We start from the raw sequence: 18,401 nt of genomic DNA, 5'->3' as shown, positions 1-18,401 counted from the left end.
GTCAACTTTCTGAAACGTTTAGTTACAGTTTTGTGACTCCACATGCTCTCAGCATTAGGTTTCCTTTAAAACATATCTACTGTTGTAGATAAACGTAGAATTTTTGGTTTGGCAGAATAGAAAACATGGATATTGTGTCTCATCCTTCACTGACATGCACAGCACCACAAAGAGCACATCACAACCACGTTAAAGCTTGAACTCACCCTCAAACAGAACATTTATTTCTATTAAACTCAAACTTTTTAACTTGGTTCCTGAATGTTTAACTATTATTAGTTCCTTGCTAAAAGACACTTTCACTTAAATGTCTTTCAGGTCACTCGGTTCATTTGGAAAAACTTTAAAACAAGCATGAATTCTGTTTCAGGGCGAGTTTTACGTCAAAGTTGGACAGAAACAGAAAAACAAGCTAAATGTTGTGAACTTTTGTTGTTTAATATCAATTTAATTTGAAGGTGTTTCACGTGCTTCCTCTGCAGTGTTGTGCGTCACTGAGTCAAAGACAGAATACTGCATGAGAGGCGATGGAGGACACAAAACACATTTATTACAAAAACACTAAGAGCAGGAAGTTGTTGAAACAGGAAGTGATATTACAAAATAAAAGCCTGAGATTAAAGGGACATTTCCCATCTAAACCACACACTGTACAAATGTACAATAACAGACCAAGCTGGAAGTTACGGATTTAATGAAACAAAGGGTATTTCAATTCAATTAAAAATTCCAGAAATGCCATAAAAAGTGTGAACGGCCCAGAGCAGCTACAAGAGCGGAGTTAAGTTCCTTAGGAGGTCTCGAACATCTTCTTCCTGTCGGCCTTGTCCTCAATGTTCTTACGCCAGTCGCCGACCGCCTCCGCAGGCTGCAGCACACAAACAGTTCCATTTACCAGTTGTCAACAGGTTTTCCTCTGACCAGACTCTTATTACCTGACTGTCCTGTAAAGACTCACCTCCTCTTTCACCTCCTTCTTGACCTGCTTCAGGTTGGCCCTCAGGTCCAGGTTGACTGTGTGTTTGGTGCCCAGCAGAGCCTTCAGCATGGCGTCAGCGGACATTCGCACCTTCTTCAAAGCGGGCTTCTTCACTCCGGCCAGGTCGATCACTTTCATCTTCAGGTCGTCGATCTGAGAGCGACCAAACAGTTTAAAGGTGAGTTTAAAGATTTCACCTTTAAACAGATTCATACTTTTCATGTACGAGTGAGTGCACTCACTGTACGCATGCTAGAGTTGGAGACACTACAAAACATAACAGCCTCAACATCTCAAAATCTGCATTAAATCAACTGTAACTGTCTCAAATCTGATACAGACAAAAGCTCTCACCCTCTCTCTCTTCATTAAAGAGTAGACTGATGTAACTTTAGGATATTAGAATATACATCATCACATATACGTTTTCATTTTCCTTTAACTATCGATGGCACGATGAGGCTTGATAAGCTGCCGTTCAGTGCACTGAAACACTCCAAAAACCAAATGTGTGGGGTTTGCATTGAATTCATTAAAATTCAGTAAATTAAGAAACATTTGCTGTTTAAAAAAAATGATGGCACTAAGGCACTAAGCTCATTTAAAACCAGGACCTCCGTCCTCTTTTGTGCGTTCATTTTATGGTTACAGTGGTGGAACAGTAGCTCCCACAGTTTCCTCTTTGCCTGTGTTTTGCAGAACAGTGCAGCCGCTGTTCACTGAGGTGTACCTCTTTATCAGCCTTGCCCAGTTTGCTCTCCAGGTCGTACCTCTCTTCATCCACTTTGTCGATGAGAGCGTGCAGCTTTTTACAGGTTTCCTGAAGAAACAGACATTTAATTACTGAAAACAACCCTTTAACATCAGATGTTATATTTCTTATAGCTTTGAATTATGGTAAAGGTTGCCAACATCTTGTATTTGTGATGTCAGATATAATTCTCCATATCTCACCATGAGAGCGGCCTGGTCTCCACTAACGTTCGGTGCAGGACAGTGTTCAGCTAAGTAGGCCTGTTTGGCATTTGCAATCTCCTTTTTCTCGTTTTCAATCCAGCCCGCCGCGATCTGCAGCATCAAACTCTGCAGCACAAAAATAAAATGGCCTGCATTAATGATTTTTTAAAGGCTCTACTGCATATTTTAGCATTTCAAGGCAAAGTAAGTTTCCCAGAATGCTTTGTGTGTTTAACAGAATTAATTCTGAATTAATCAGCAGGTGGCGCTACAGATCTTTGATCTGACTTATGTCAGTTGTCTCTGATTGTGAACATTTTAGTGGATTTTTTTTTTTTTTTTACCTGATTTCAGTTTGTTTTGGTCGTTTTGTGACTCTCTCTGTGTTTAGACTGAATTCATTGTGTACTTATTATAAACCTGTGTACAGGTGTTTTGTCTCTTTGTCTTCATTTTGTTTCCTGTTGTTGATGAATTTTTCTGACACGCTGCAGGTTTCACTTATTTAATTCAATGTGATTCATAAAAACCATTTAATGACTTTGTGCTTTAGGTCAATTAAATCATCTTCACACAACCAGGATCAAAATAAAAATTGGACTCCTGCACCAATAAATCATGCCACGATGTATTAAATTAAAATGATCAAAAATTGTCCGATTGTAAAGGAAACTCTGTCGTACCTTCAGATGATGTCTGCGGCTCGAAGTCATCTTTTTTCTATGAAGAACAACACAAACATCCCCGTTAGAGTCCAGTTCAACTACAGTGTTCATTCTAAATCTAAAAATGACTTCACGTGTTCCTGTGCCGTTTTATGTTTTCGGAGAGTTTCTGCTTCTCCGGATCAACGTGAACACAACAGGTGAATTTCTCAGTGAGCTGTTTAGTTCTAGTGATGAGTCACAATCTCATTATTAGTTTCATAAAGAACTACATAAATGTAAAACCTGTCTGTGTAGTTTGTGGGAAGGAAACGACTTACGTGACACTTAAACAGCGGTGGACCACACTGACTGGTCTTGGGTACATTGAATTTAGCATTGTCAAGGTGCTATATTGACCCAACACTGGGTCATTTTTAGCACCACAGATTTTTTAGAGTGTTTCTCTCATGGTTTAAACTTGTAAACTTACTGCGTTTTACTGCTACTCAGATATTTTCATGCTGTGGCACTGAGTTATTTTCTGAACTGTTTATTTTTACATCTAAATCTCACTGAACCTAATTTCACTGCAGCAAAATAAAAATCAACAGTAATCGAGCAGCGACACTTACTCAGACATGTTGGCGGCTTCTTTTCTTCACAACCTGTGTGAAGAGAAAAACATAAACAAAATAGTTTGAGAATCGTTGCTCTCTGCTTAAATATCAAAGAGTCGTCTGTGTATGAAACATAATCGACTCAGACAGTTGATGAGCGGCTGACAGAGCTAAGTTTGGAGTTGGGGGTCAAATGTCACAGCTGACGCCTTCGATAAGCTCCTTTACAGGTGTTCAAAACTAAATATCCAGTGGGAGTTAACACTTCGTTTCCTTTCGTGGGGAAGAATCCCGGCAGCAGAATGTGCTGAAGCAGCTTGTTAGCTGCCAACACCAGGCTGTCACTACATAACTCTGCACACTGCAAAAACAAACCCGTCTAAACAAGTCCCCCAGACTCAGAATCAGATTTCAAGAGTTGTTTTAACTAAAAATAATTCAAGGTTTTAGTTTTCCATCCATCGGATGAATCACGACAGAAACAAGAGAAGATCCCAACACACAATTAAAAATAAAAGAGTAAAAATAATCCCATTATGATTTTTTTCCAGTGTAAAAAAATCTAAACTGTCTCTATTTCTACATTAAATCTTCAAAAAAGTCCAGATGAAATCAAACTGCAAAACTTTCCAAAACAATTCAGCCCTTTTAAATCACAATGCACTGTAGAAATATTACATCAGAAAATAAGTCTGTTTAAACTTAATAAATAATAATCTTTCATTTACATGTTTTGTTGTATTCTCTTGATAAAAATTCCTAAACCGATAAGACACATTAAATATGACAATGGACTGTAAAAAAAAGGGTCCAAAACCAAAACTCCAGAAATGTTGAAGTGTAGAGATCAAAAATATAAAACTTCAAATATCCACACTTTAAAATGTAATTTTCTTCCTGTGACCAAATATCCAGCAAGATCCGATGCATAGAGATTAAACTTTGAAACGTTTATGTTTTAAAATGAACATTGATTCCAAATATGATCTAAAAGGTTCTGAACTTTTCAAATCAGTAAAATAATAATCTAAAATTATAAAGATGTTTTAAATAGTTTTTTCCAAGAGTGAGTTTTTCCAAGATTTCTTTTTTTCATTTTTCTGTTCACACAAGCATTTTGTGCCCAGACATCCCAGTGTGGTAATATTTGTTAAAGGCATACATTACACTGTAAAAACACTTTTGTAAATGTATGTTTTAATGATTTTGTAAATTATTATTCTAACATGTCCAGAAAATCACCAGTGCAGACAGTCAAAAGGACAAAAGCTTAAAAATGAACAATTCACTATAAAAACATTTCATCGTAGCTTGTATGAATGAGAAGAGAAAACTGAACTGGAAATATGGAGGAATACTAGAAGCCAAGAGTTAAAGACCTTAACTCATTTAAATAGCTCCAAAATACCTGCTAAAGTTAATATTTTATCAGGTAGTTTTTGCAGCACATTCTCCGAAGTCAATAAATTCAAAACACCAGGGCTAAAATAATCCGAAGAGGAGAAATCAAATATCTAAATGGGTGAAAACATTTCCAATAGTCCAACATCAAGACTCAACACAATACAATCATGCACAAAGCTTTTGCAGAAAAAACCCCCAAAATAATTCTTAACTTTTCTCACCAGTGACTTTGCAAAGACAGAAGTTCAGCTACAGACGAAAGCAAATAAATCAGCATCAAACTACATCAGTTCATTAAAATCCCAAACACACAATTCCTCAGATCTCATCCCACAGTAATCTGCCCTCTCCTTTACCCTGGATCACATTTCCCTTCACTTGTTAATAAACCCGAGAGGTCAGGACTTTCATCACCTTAGCACTCAACCAACCGGTCTTCCCAAAAAGACTCTAACAGACTCAATGCAGCTTAGATAAACCAGCTCTCTTCAGGCATGCAGAGAGGCAGAGAGGGGTGGAGGAGGAACAGTAAACGGGTCTCACCTACGACGAGACAGAAAGACGAGGAGAAGGGCAGCAGTGGCCAGAGGGAGTGGAAAGAAATCATCCTTGGTTGTATATATACAAAGGCTCAGATATCGATATGGTGCTCCTGTTTATGGAAATGAAGGAACCTCAGACCAATCGGCCGCCCAGTTCCTGAAATATCATCATCTCCAGCCAAGTTCACGCAGTAAAATCAGGCATGATTAAGGAGGAGCCTGAAATCGTTTTAGGACTCCACTCTGTGCCAACGGAACACTATAAAAGGAAGGAAAAGGATGATGATGCTTCACATCGACTATAAAACCTACAGAGTCCAAACATTTCACCAGATGAATATGATGTGAGAACACATTAATAAAGAGTTGTTGAATTTAAGGGAAAATCCATCAAGAGTCTGTTAAAATAGCCAAAGGGTACAACTGAGACAGAAATCTATGTGTGGCTCAAACCTGCTTTTATCAAACCTGATCTGCTGTTTCAGATTTCATCTATCTTGTCTATCATTGTCTGTTTCATCTGTGTTTGAAATAGAACAATCCCCAAATCAGACTGTGCATTCATCAAATTTTATCACCTACAGGATTACTCGATTCATAATGTGTCAGATATCCTACAACAGATATATGGATGTCCCATCACTAATCAGTTATTAGTAGACACAACATTTACAGTTGGCAACAACGCAACACATCCTCTCATTTCTGTCACTTCTACTTCTGCTTGTATGATGAACTGCAGGCTTGGATGGTTTTACCAGATGAATTAACCTGCTGAGCTCCGTCCTCCACACTACAACCACAGCACAAGGCTAAATGTTGGCTAACAGGTAAAATTCCTTGATATACATTATAAAACATCATAGACCTACAGTCCGTCATCTGCCGTTTGGTTGTAACTGTAGATAAGGAAATATTGAAGTTTTAAATTAAGTCTTTGAATGGTGCTGACATTTAGCTAGATCAATATGACTGTATAATAATCAAATGGTTTCCAAAAATCCAACAGGAAACAATCACATCTTAGGACACCATCAATGCCAAATCCAAAATGCACAAATTAAATCTTTACTGTGGTCTTTATGGTTACCTGAATTTGGAAGTCAAAACCTTGTGAAGAAATGTTTAAATCATCCAACTGTAAAAGTCCCAGGAGTCAACAGCTTTACTTCCCTGATCACCAGCTAGACTGTAATAAAGAATCCTTATTGATAACTTTACTGAAACCAGACACCAACAGGTAAAAAGCCCATCTCAGACCTTCCCAAAAATCAACACTGAAGGTGCGATGAACCTCCAGCATCCTGCAAGTCCAGATTCAGGGACAAAACAGAGAAAGCAACAGTGAAACTGTGATATCAGTTTTAACTATTACTCTAAATAAAGTGCTTATCAAGCTCACATTTCTGTTGTCTATAAATACCCTGTAATTGCCTGTTGGCCTGGTAAGCATTTCATCTTAGACTGCTGATTCAGTCATGGAACTGCCCTGAGAAAGGTTTCCAGACCATTCTCTGGCTGCAAAAGCTCCTCTCATGTGAACACTTGTGCTATAAAAATATAAAAATATCTGGACACGAGGTCAGGTAGGCTGGACAGCGAATTTTCCATCTGGATAATGTTACAGTATGACCGACTCAAAAGAATTCCTACTTAAATGCAAGAAAGGAAGAAATGCTGTACATGGAAACAGACTTAGATGTAAATTGTACATTTCAGCTACTGGTTGCTGCTGTTTTGTGTTCTGTCTTCAGACGTCTGTCTGCACTTTCTCTTTGTGTTCTTGCACTGTTTGCACTAGGTTGCACAGGATGCACTTTATGTGGCTAGGACAACTTAGCAGTCCTCAGCCCCATGTTCTGTCTTGTTAATGTCTTATGTAGCACCATGGTTCTGGAGAAACGTTGTCTCATTTCACTATGTACTGCTTCAGCTATATGTGGTTGGAATGACAATAAAGCTTCTTGACTTGACTTGACTTGACTTGACTTGACTTGCTATAATACTACATTCAGTGTGATCAGAGTTAGTCTTTCAAAACAAACCTTATGAGCCATCCAGACATTGGAAGCTTTTTGAGTTTGGGGACACAAATCCTGTGTAGAAATAATAAAATGATCCAAAAATGTACTGATACCTGCCAGGCTGCGTCTTAACAGTTCACATCTCTGATCCTCAGTCATCCAGGTCGTGGTTCTCCCTAAAGTGCTGTATAGTGTCAACTGGACTTGTTTTAAGTTCTTGAAGGCGTTTTACCGTCCATTCAGAAGCTTTCATCAGTTAAAACTTTCTGGATGAAAGCATCTTCAAAAACTCATGCTGATCCAACAGCACCTTGGACCCATCGTCCAATCAGATGAATTGAGATTTTAGCAGCAGATAATCAAACCGCCCTCAGCTAAAATAAGCTCCTGGACCAGCAGGTGGTACTGTCTTTTCTGAGTCCAACACATTTGGGGACAGCCTCTCTCTCTCCCTCCACCTCAACATTGTTTATGCAGATGTTATTGTATTATGTTAATGTTAATGTAAAAGCTGTTGTTTAAAGATGTCCCGTACTAGTTCTAGTTTAAAGAAAAAGTGAGCTGCTCCTCTGTTAAATTTCAAAAGAAAAAGGTAGGGTGATGCGTTTCTCGTGTACTTCTCAACCTGGTCTGTTTTTGTAAATAGCAGCTACAAAACATTTGTACTGATGCCCAGTTTTTATATTATTTATAGTATTTTTCTTTCTGGTTTCATTGGTTGTTTATTAAATTTGATTCATCTTGATGACAGTCTAGTGCTTCAGTGTAACTGCCAGTGAATCTGATCACTAACAATTAGAGCACTGACTGTCAAGAATAATTAAAAACTTCTATAATAAATCACTTAATAAAATGATTTTTAGCAAACAGGGTTGATAAAGTAGTTTGATTAATTGCAGAACTTTGACTTAATAAAGAAATATTAAGTTTATTCTAGACATTTTGAGCAGTGACACTGAAAATGAAACAGGTAATCTAAGTCCAACAGACTCATGTATTAAACACAGTTCTATCTCATGTTGGTCAGTGTCAATGACAAAGTAAAACTACATCTAATACTTTATCTCCTAGTTAACAGTTTGCCAATGATCACTTCAGACCTGGTGACTAGTCCACGGTGTCCTTAGAGCTATAAGCATTTAGCAGGTCAGACTATAGGTGGTGACAGATCTGAGTGACATGAAGACAGCCGAGGTGATGCCGTCTGAGTAATGCTGGGAATGTGGCAGCGGAGGGTGATGCTGAGGGTCGGGTTCTTGGTTCTGTCGGAAGGAAGCGCAGTTCTTCTCACCAAGATGTCCGACTGTCAACTTGAGCCTCAAGAATGTTCTGAAGGTTCAAGTTTGGAACCTGAGTGGAGCGTGTGGCCTTTCCTCGCTATGTGACAGCATTAATAACTATATGTGTATGTTTACATGGAGTTTGATTCATAGTCCTGATGTTTCAGTAGCTGGTTCAGATCCATCCACCATCTGGTCGTGTTTGAAGCATGAAGATAGTCTCGATATCGTCAACATGGGGCGGGGGGAGTGGTTGTGCTTGTCACTAAGATTCTTTAAGAAGTAACAGATATTTAAACATGTATGAAAGTGTGTTCACCTGCTAATGATACAATAACTGCAATACATCTAATATACAGCTTGAAATAATTACTTTTAAATACTAAATTTAGTTTGTACTTTAGATTTAACCACTCAAGTGTTTAACTCTGTTTTAGTGCGTAGATGTACTAAATTACATCGACATGTCCACTGACTACAGAACAGTGTTGAACATAACTGAGGTGCATTCTAACACCACTTCAGGGGGTAAAAACCAAGGTCTTAATACTGTTTTAAAACTGGTTTTAATACAGCGACTGACTGGTCAAACTGGATAGATGTAAAAGTAAAAGCAACCTGTGCAGCTGCCGATTTAATCCAGGATCAATTATTATTGTCATTATTGTTACTGGCTGCCATAGTGTTGAACCTCTTTGGCCTCCATGCTACTATACTTCAAACATCAGCTTACTTGCATCACTTATATTACTGGATTTAAACATTTAATAAAATCCATTTGACAAATGGTATTTAGCCAAATAAGTAAATTTCCAGTTCAGTTTTTGTAACCCACACCTCACATTACTCAGAGCTGAAAATACGATTCTAATCCTACTGTGTCTACTTATTTTCTAGTGACTCTAGTCTGGGATTGTGAGATCGTCAAACAGCACAAACGCTGAATATTATATTACCCGCTGAGAGGTGACTGTGTTAAACTGTCACTGCTGGAGCAGCATCTAGTGGCCATTTGAGGGTCTGCCGGTAAAAACAGAGATTATTGCTGCTGCTCGGTTTATGGATTCACATTGAAGGAGGTTGTAATTGTACTGGCTAATCCATTAATTAGCCAGAACAATTAATTAGGTCACAATTTTCTATTAAATTCAATGATCAAATAGGGAAAACATGTAACCCATGGGTGGAAGTAACACTAAATGACACATCTCTAAGCAAACAAACATGATGCCAAAGCTGGAGAAGAAAATTCACCCAGCAGATGTCAACGTCTCAATTCCCACATTCAACAGAGGAGACTCACCTCCTCTTCCCACTTTAATGTAGTGTTTCTCAGGTCAGCCAGAGGGCTGCAGAAGACCTGAGAGGAGAGAGTACACAGCATTAAATGTACAACAACAGACATCAGCTGTGATGTAAAAAGAAACCTAATTTAATTAAGACTTAAGTGTCCTGGAGATGCATAAATCTTTCTTCTGGACACTGAAACAAACACAACAACCTGTCCACTGGTTGAACAGTGTCCAAAATACCTTTGCGACACTGCCTCTTATGAAATAGTTTGAAAGGTCGATGAGTATTTCTCACATTTAATTGTAATTAAAAGTGCCATCCAGAAACTTTATTGTAACACTTTAACACTTCTAAATTAAACTGCACATTGCAGGAAGCACTGGTGTTGAAGGATGTGACATTGAGAGCAGCTGATTTCACTGATTAACAACCTTCATTCTTCAAGGAGGAACTAATCAGTGAAATCAGCTGCTACAGTGTTTGACTGGAACAGAAACCTGCAGGTTAGACTGAAACTATGCTCCACATGGACTAAAATTAATGGACTAAATTAATAACCAGTTAAAAAGCAGAGAACTTACAATGCTACACAGCACCAGAAATGTCCACCCTGTTTAAAGCCTGGTGATCATTCATTTTAGTATTTATATACTTTTACATGTTTAATGCTTTAAAACTCTGAGCAGCCTTTTACCTGTTATTACTGGAAAGATTTTTCATTCATGTTCAGGGCTCTGAACAGATCATCTCCTCACAGAAAGAAGAACATTTTAACACTGGATTTTGTGAGGTGCTTCTATGTTATAGCCATTTTCCACTAGTTCAAATAAAGTGTGCACGGCGAACACTGTAAACGGCTGCAGCTCTCCCCTCTCCACATGGCTCTCCCACTCTGTTCTCTCATTTCTAATTGTGGCTGGTGTGAGTCTCAATGAAGAGGCAGCTGTTATCTGAGGATATGATGCAGCCGTCAGCAGAGGTCAAATATAACCTGCAGAAACTCTGAGGAACGACATGCCAAGTACACAAGTCATTGTTGAGGCTTCTGAGAAGTGTTCACTGCTAAAGAGACGTGGGTCATAATGAGAGTAACATATATTTGTCCAGTCAGTGCAGTACATATAACAGAACCGGTTTTGGACATGAAAGAAATGCCAAACTGTTCTGTGAGTTCAGATTAGAGCTTGTCGTGACCAGGACCACCCTGGGACTAGAAGGAGCCTTTAAACTGAACATCTGACATCCTGACAGGTGTTTCACACGGTCGCTACACTAAACCCATACGATCAAGGCAGAACACACTGATGCACTTTTGTTACTCACCAATATTCCCACAGAAATAACCTTTAAGTATCGGACGAGAGGGTTTTTACCTGACAGCATCAGGAAAATGAATGAACCAAATCAAACAGGTCACGTCCGTCTACAAGGAAAACAATAATTCATGTATGAATTAATTTACTGTGGAAAAGTGCGACACAAAATATAGATATTTGGTTGAATCACTCACCATCGCTCTGCTCCGTGGACGAAGGCCGAGAATTCTCCATTTGTAATGTGGAATAGTAAATTATTAGAACATTACTTCAAAAGTCAACAGATACCACAGTTAATCACAGTCTTTGTTCACTAAAGAGACTTTTAAAGAGTTGTCAAACATAAAAATGTGATTTTTTAAACTAACCCATTTAAACAGTATAATGGCTTGTTAGCCATGTTAGTTATCACTTACAAAATAAATGTTAAATATAAAAAAAAATAACTTTTACAAGTGTGTAATGGATTTTATGTGGCCTGAGAAGGAATGTATTGTATAATGCAACAAAAATCTAAAATCTTTAATTTCTATTTGGTTAGCAACATTAGCATAAGCTAGCAAAGCTATAAACCTGTAAACTGTGCAGAATGAAAAGCTGATTGTTTAGTAGAATATGTTTCTTTACAAGTCTTCTTAAAAAGCCTCACAGTTGGAATCATCTTTATACCTGTAGCTACTGACATTAGCTAATTAGCTAATGCTAATGTCACCTACATGTTTCCAAAATGTTCAGGTCTTTTACATGAAAGTCTTCAACTGAGCACAGACACTGATTAACATCTAAAAATGAGAGTTTACAAATTCAACAAGGCTTTGGAAGAGATTAACAGGAAGCGGTGGTTTTTAATGTGACAGCAACAAGACAAACATTTGAAGACACGTTTCACATTCTGAACAGTTTAGAAAACATGACTTGATTCTGCCGACTTGACATCAGCTACAGTGAAACATACAGTTCAAATAGTCACGGTAAATAAATTCAGCAATTTTTTAATTTATTTTTTTTTATTTCTGGTGTTTCTCCAAGTTGAAGTATAACTCAGCTTTTATAGAACAAAACCGGTTGGTTCAACACTAAGTAACATCAGTAGATACAGTCCAAATAAATCACAGTACAATGACAATACAGGCAAAAGCAGAAGGCAGCTTAAATGTAACTGAAGAGTTTTGTTCCAAAATGAAAATGAAATAACGAATTCAGAAACGAACCCGACTCTGCTTCATCAATCGCAGCTGAAAAACTAGATTTCCTACATTTGCAGTAGTAGTAGTAGTACACACATTGTACTTGATTAACTTGTACTCGTTGTAGTTGCGCTTTCCACAGCTTTCAGGTCTGTTTGTTAAAAAGGGTAAAAGGTGAGTTTCTAACAGATATCCAGCTTTTCAGAACAAAACTCTTCAGATACAAAGACATTTGACCTGAATTCTGTCCTGAAATAATTACTCTTAAGCCAAAACAGTTGATGACGGATCATATTTAACTGTCAAACATCTTCTTCCTATCAGACTTGTCTTCAATGTTCTTACGCCAGTCGCCCACATCACGCAGCTGCTTGTCCTGTGGACACAGATACAAATCATTTAGTTTAGATGATGACCTGAAGAAGAGAACGAAAAAGCAGCAAATCATATTAACAAGACACAGAAAAAACTAATTTGAGTGTGCAGCTCTCGACATTTCTATAAAAACCCACTTTCCCTTTAAAACTGAACAGAGAACACAGTGAACACACTAAACTTCAGCCTGTGGATCAGGTACCAAACCAGATAAAGCAGTTAGCGGCTCACCTCCTCTTTCACCTCCTTCTTGACCTGCTTCAGGTTGGCCCTCAGGTCCATGTTGACTGTATGTTTGGAACCCAGCAGAGCCTTCAGCATGGCGTCAGCAGACATACGAACCTTCTTCAGACGAGGTCTCTTGAACTTTCCCCTCAGATCCACAATCTTTATGTTGAGGTCTCTGACCTTTATAGGGGAACGAAGGAGCAGTGAATGAATTTGATTATAAGTGAAATCATGAGTTTGATCAGAAATGCGAAGTGTTTACTGGCTACTAAAACTCCACTTCTGTCTTTCTTCTAGGCTTTAATTCCAACTGTGGTCCACTTTGTTTCCAAGGATGGATAACAAACAGGGCAAAGTGGGCAACTGCCCAGGGGCCCCAAAACCCCAGGCTTCATATCATTTCTGTCATAATTTGTTTGAATTCACTCAGTGTCTGTTCACAGCCAGGTCCATGGTTAAGTTTATATTGTAGTCATTGATATACAAGGTAATATTATTCTGTTGTATAAGCACTGATATGCAACACAGTTTATGTTTTAAGCTGTTTTATACTTCCCTCATGTCAAAATAATGCACAGAAGCTACGCCAGCAAATTTCCCCATGGGGCTGATAAAGTGCATCGTATTGTGTCACCGCAGCCAGCCGTGATCTTTATTACCAAGTCTTTTCTTTGACTCAATAAGTAAAATACAAACAACACAGTTTTATTGTTATAAAAAAAAACAGATGTCTTTTCCAATTTTCAAATAGTTTTCATATTAGAAGTGAGTCACGGTGAAAACACTTGAAAGCTGCTGTTTAATAACACGACACAAAGGTGAGATCAGTGTAATGAACCGTGTCAGTGAGTAGATGTGTTCTACACAAAAGCAAAGACGCAGTTTACAGCAGTTTCGCTGTTACATTTATAATACTGGTGGTTATCATGTTAGCAGTGTTAGCTGCAGCATTTACAGAGATGATATACTAATAAACATGTATAAATAATGTGGAATGATGTCAGCTAATGTTGGGACACGGCTGTAAATTAACCTGGGAAAGTTTCTCACCTCGTTCAGAACCATGTTCAGCTTGAACTCTATGCAGTATCTCTCCTCTTCACTGATGTCAATCTGCTCATGAAGTTTCTGGCAAAGTTCCTGAAGAGAACATTTTATTTTGTTGATTTTTTTTATTTGATTGATTTAAGTAATGACTGAAGCAAATGAATGTGACATAATCTTGGCTAAAATAGATTTAAGCTGATTAAAACCCACAGAATATAAACGCAATTAGCTACAATGTGAAATCATATCAATAAATCGTACTGTTAATACTCCCATGACACTGACTGTCAAGTGTTGTACTTTTTTTACTCGACTAGACTTATTTTAGAGCCTTATTAATACAGGATATAATCATATCAATCAATCAAATCCAATAATCAACTGTTATTCTCTATGGAAGAGGATTGGGATTGAGTTCAGACTGTTTTCCTCAGAAATGTGCCTGTAACCTGACTTCTCTGTGTTTTATCATTGACACAGTTGAAAACCAGGACGGCGGCCTCACCAGGAGCTCGTCCCTGGAGTACGGCAGGTCCATTGGAGGACATTTGTCTGCCAGAAACTTCTCCCTCTCCTCAACCTTCTTCTCTGCTTCAGCCTCCAGCAAAGTATTTGCTACCACCAGCATACAGCTCTGCAGATGACATGACCACAAACCGTAAGAGAATTCAGCTGAAGTTTCAGAGTAAGGGTGAGAAATGAAGATTTATATTCATAGTGATTCATTTCTTACTTTCAGAGTATGCTTACGCCTTGCAGACAGTCTTTTCCTGCAGACAAAAACACATTAACACATTAACAGGACGCTAAACTATGAAAACAAATGAAAAGTAATTTAATGCCTCTGCTCACTGGCTCAGAACATTTTAAAATGTGTTAAAATTCTGCTCCTGAACAGGACAATAAACATAAATTTACTGATGAATAACAGTTTACTCACTCAGTGGCCATGTTAGCTGCTGGATCCTGATGTTACCTGGAAGAGAACAAAAATAAATTATGTTTTTTACCTATATTCTGTGTTAAAACATGGACGGTTTTGTGCTGTTGTAGTTTAAAACTTTCTACAGTTATAATATTAAAACAAAGTCAACAGGGACCCAGCTGATTAGTTTGACTTATACTACTTACTACTTTACGTATTACTACTTTATTTCAATAAAATATAAAATACAGGGGATATAAAGTTGTGTTTTAATTCATGTTTATAAATTATAAACACATAAAACATATTCTAATGCACACAGTAATCTATGTTATGTAAAACATCACTCAGTCTCATCTGTGGATGTGATCGAGTTCCCAGGTTTGACAAATCTGTAACAGGCTGCGTAAAACCAGCAGGATTAAAAATGTGGTTGTTTTTCTGAAATAACTATAACAACAATAATAACTAGAGGTTAGAAGTGAAAACTAGAAATGTGGCAAACATAAAAGTCAAGTGAGGTGCAATAACACAATGGTAGTAAAAGAGTTAGGCACTTTAATATGAGGTGACACAGGACACATTCACACTGGGATTTTAACACGTGAATGTGTGACTTTATTCTGGAAGCAGATTTTAGTTAGAGTTAAAGCAAAAATATTGATGATAAAATGCTTCATAAAGTCAGTTTCTGATTTAAATCCCACTTCACATTCGGATTCTGCTGCTCCACAAACAGCTACAAGTGACAAATAAATGTTAAACACAAAAACCAAAACCCCAAGTCATTGATTTATGGTAAAGAAAAGCAACAAAACCTCACATCTGAAAACTGTAACCAGGAAATATTTTGCATTTTCATCTTCTGTTGTCAACTAACTCCATTTAATCAGTGAAGACTCTAGGTTCCACTATAAGCTGGTTTGTGATTCCTATTTCTCCATAAACTAAGACATTTGATACTTGAAGAGTGATTTCACAGTAACTGTTGATGGATTACTAGAACATTCAGTTCACACGTTAACGCTAATTCAGCATGAATTCTAATAACTTTCCTGACGCCCTAACTTGTCGTCCAGCACCAACTTTACAGCTGTGTTTACTGCTCATTAGCACTAGAAATGTAACACAGCTAACAGATACAGGTCTGAAAACCAAACAGGTAAAATAAAACCAGAACCTTCTGCATGGTTGGATCTCACTAGACGGGGGAACCGACCCTTTAAGTACCAGCTCTGAGATACCAGTTGGTCAGTGCCTGAGCTGCCTGTAATGTTTAGGAGCTGTGACGGAGTAGAGGATTTAGACTTCTATTCCTGGAGCCACAGCTGTTCCTAATGTCTTCATCATGGAGGAAAAACTAAATGACAGCAGCCTTGAATTAAAAGAAAAGACATCTAACAACCACCACAGGGATCCTGGACCACGGAGCTGGTTCAGGAACAAATGGCCGGTAACAGGCAGAGGGTATCTCCAGGGCCGACGATGTATTTTAGGACCGAAACAAGTCGCTGTTGTTATGGGGATGGAATATCTGGAGGGTTAAATTTGGGTCCTGATTTTTGTCTTAAGTAAGAGGGAGTGAGTGTAGTGGAGGATTGTCTCTGGAGGGGGGGTGGTAGGTTTTGCAGTAATCCAACACCGCAGCACATCTCTGGGGCCAAGATGTTAGAGCATGTTGCAAAAATAACTCCCTGCTGTGCTGAACTAGGATGAACATATAGTTTAACTTCACACTGAGAGAGTTGTATCTGAAAAATAGAAAAGATCTGATGTGTCTGTGTGACTTTAAATTAGAAAAATAACAACCAGGAAATGTTCTCCGCTGTGTTGGAGGAACTCGTCTAATGTAGGAACCGACAGCAAGCAGCTTTGTCTAATGGGAAATATTCAAATAAGAAATCAGGAACTGAACTGAACACTGAGGCCGAGACTGAGGCGGACAGCGGTTTTCTTCCGAACCCGATGGTGCTGACAGCAGGATAAACACCGAGGGATCGGTTTTCAGGTTCATGCCTTGTAGTGGTGTGCTCTTTCAGCGAGCCACATCACCACGTCGTTCATCACTGGTTTGAGCACGTGTCTGAACATTTCTAAACCGAGATGAAAAACGACTCCTTTAACCTTTGAAATCCAGAGAAAAACACTCAGTACGAACATTTCACCTCAAGCATCACTGAAATCCAAAGTTATGTAGTAAAATTAACTACAGTGTGTATGAGTAAAAGTCTACATCACAACACTTAGTTCCTATTAAATAACTCCTGAACATCGTCAAACATCATCAACGCTGCGACACCTTGATTAAACATTTGGCCTCATTCTGACCAACGTCAAATATTCAGCAAAAGCTCATAACTAACATTTTCAGTCATTTCAGCTTCAACACTAACGTTAAACAACAACTTTCCACTGATACATTTTTAGCCAAATGTAAATTTCTCAGAGCCAAACACACAAGATAAAGTGTTTACAGCCACATGTATGCTGTAAACACAAAGGATGTGCAGACAAACAATAGAAATAACACAGAGGAAGAGTTCTTACTGTAACTGAGCAGAGCTTGTTAGAGTCACAGCGACACCGACTGAGTCCCAGGCAGACCAAGTGTTAAGAAGGTATATATTGCAATCTGTGATAGCCCTCTAAATCCTCTGCTTTCTCTTTATGGAAGTGGATTACTAGTCAAACCAATGAGCTGGCAAGGTCATGAAATACAGTACAGTGTCATCTGCCCCTTCCTGGGCTCGCCTCATTATAAATAACCCGCCCTTTAAGATTGTTATCTGTATTATCTTGTTGTGTTGAGCTTCTGATGGACACAATGCAGAAAGCATTTTGTAAATTAACAGTTAATGAAAATGATTTAGAGGTTTGATAAATAGCAGGAAACAGTGACAGACTGTTGGAGGAAACTGTGGTGTTAAAATATCCAGAAAGACACAAATATTTTAATATAACTTAAACCTAAAGCAGTTAGACATTTTATATTTCATATTTTAGAGCTTCCCACTGATAAACTGTGCAGTAAATATAAATAAAAGGATTCTGTGTCAAACTAATCCAGCTTTAGCTGATTCAAACCCTCTTTATTATTCAAGTTCTGTTATTATTCTAAACTTTTAACAGCCAGAAAATAAAAGAATAGAAGAAGTTGAACTCACATTTTGGTTTTGTAGCACAGTCATCTGACAAATACCTGAAAATGAAAGAAGAAAACCCGTTAGGTTCAAAGTGACGACTTCATGACTTCAACTCAGTGAAAATATGAATTAAAGGACTCACCTCAAATCTGTTCCTGAGTGAACTGAAGAAATCATCTTCTGTCTCTGAACATCACTAAGTGGTTTATTTGAATAGACCAGACACTGAATGATTTGACTTCAACAGATGCAAACAAACCACAAAGAGACACACGGACACATGTATGTGGTTTGTTTTGTCCTCTGTCAGGCTGAAGTGGTTTCATGCTAAAAAAGCTGTTCAAGACACTTAATGTGACTAATATGGAAACAACTCTCTTAACAGAATCATTACAGCAAACTAAACCTGTCCTAATGTTCATATGGAACCTGAATGA

The 18,401-nt window shown here is 38.1% G+C and overlaps 2 protein-coding genes across 2 annotated transcripts; both read right to left on the bottom strand.

Moving 5' to 3' along the window:
* Positions 1-677: 677 nt before the first annotated feature.
* Positions 678-5,225, bottom strand: LOC113165352 (troponin I, fast skeletal muscle-like). Its single transcript, XM_026364771.1, has 7 exons — positions 5,148-5,225; positions 3,216-3,248; positions 2,620-2,656; positions 1,934-2,062; positions 1,710-1,799; positions 959-1,132; positions 678-868 (listed from the first exon to the last, which is right to left on the bottom strand). The coding sequence occupies exons 2-7, from the start codon at positions 3,221-3,223 to the stop codon at positions 791-793; spliced, it is 516 nt and encodes a 171-aa protein (XP_026220556.1). The 5' UTR covers positions 3,224-3,248; positions 5,148-5,225; the 3' UTR covers positions 678-790.
* A 6,655-nt stretch (positions 5,226-11,880) lies between these two features.
* On the bottom strand, positions 11,881-17,482 carry LOC113165181 (troponin I, fast skeletal muscle-like). Its single transcript, XM_026364534.1, has 7 exons — positions 17,369-17,482; positions 14,837-14,872; positions 14,630-14,666; positions 14,402-14,530; positions 13,900-13,989; positions 12,853-13,029; positions 11,881-12,622 (listed from the first exon to the last, which is right to left on the bottom strand). The coding sequence occupies exons 2-7, from the start codon at positions 14,845-14,847 to the stop codon at positions 12,542-12,544; spliced, it is 525 nt and encodes a 174-aa protein (XP_026220319.1). The 5' UTR covers positions 14,848-14,872; positions 17,369-17,482; the 3' UTR covers positions 11,881-12,541.
* Between the last annotated feature and the right edge of the window lie 919 nt (positions 17,483-18,401).

This window comes from Anabas testudineus, chromosome 6 (assembly GCF_900324465.2).
Source record: "Anabas testudineus chromosome 6, fAnaTes1.2, whole genome shotgun sequence".
NCBI classification, from domain to species: domain Eukaryota; kingdom Metazoa; phylum Chordata; class Actinopteri; order Anabantiformes; family Anabantidae; genus Anabas; species Anabas testudineus.
This window is presented reverse-complemented; position numbering and strand designations above follow the sequence as displayed.

What these genes read in the sequence shown, in the direction of transcription:
- LOC113165352 (XM_026364771.1), bottom strand. An exon ending in TGGGCAAGGCTGATAAAGAG is followed by an intron (nt 1,133 to 1,709) that starts GTACACCTCAGT and finishes GGTCGCTCTCAG; the next exon opens with ATCGACGACCTGAAGATGAA. An exon ending in AGAAGGAGGTGAAAGAGGAG is followed by an intron (nt 869 to 958) that starts GTGAGTCTTTAC and finishes TGTGTGCTGCAG; the next exon opens with CCTGCGGAGGCGGTCGGCGA.
- LOC113165181 (XM_026364534.1), bottom strand. An exon ending in ACTCCAGGGACGAGCTCCTG is followed by an intron (nt 13,990 to 14,401) that starts GTGAGGCCGCCG and finishes TGTTCTCTTCAG; the next exon opens with GAACTTTGCCAGAAACTTCA. An exon ending in AGAAGGAGGTGAAAGAGGAG is followed by an intron (nt 12,623 to 12,852) that starts GTGAGCCGCTAA and finishes CTGTGTCCACAG; the next exon opens with GACAAGCAGCTGCGTGATGT.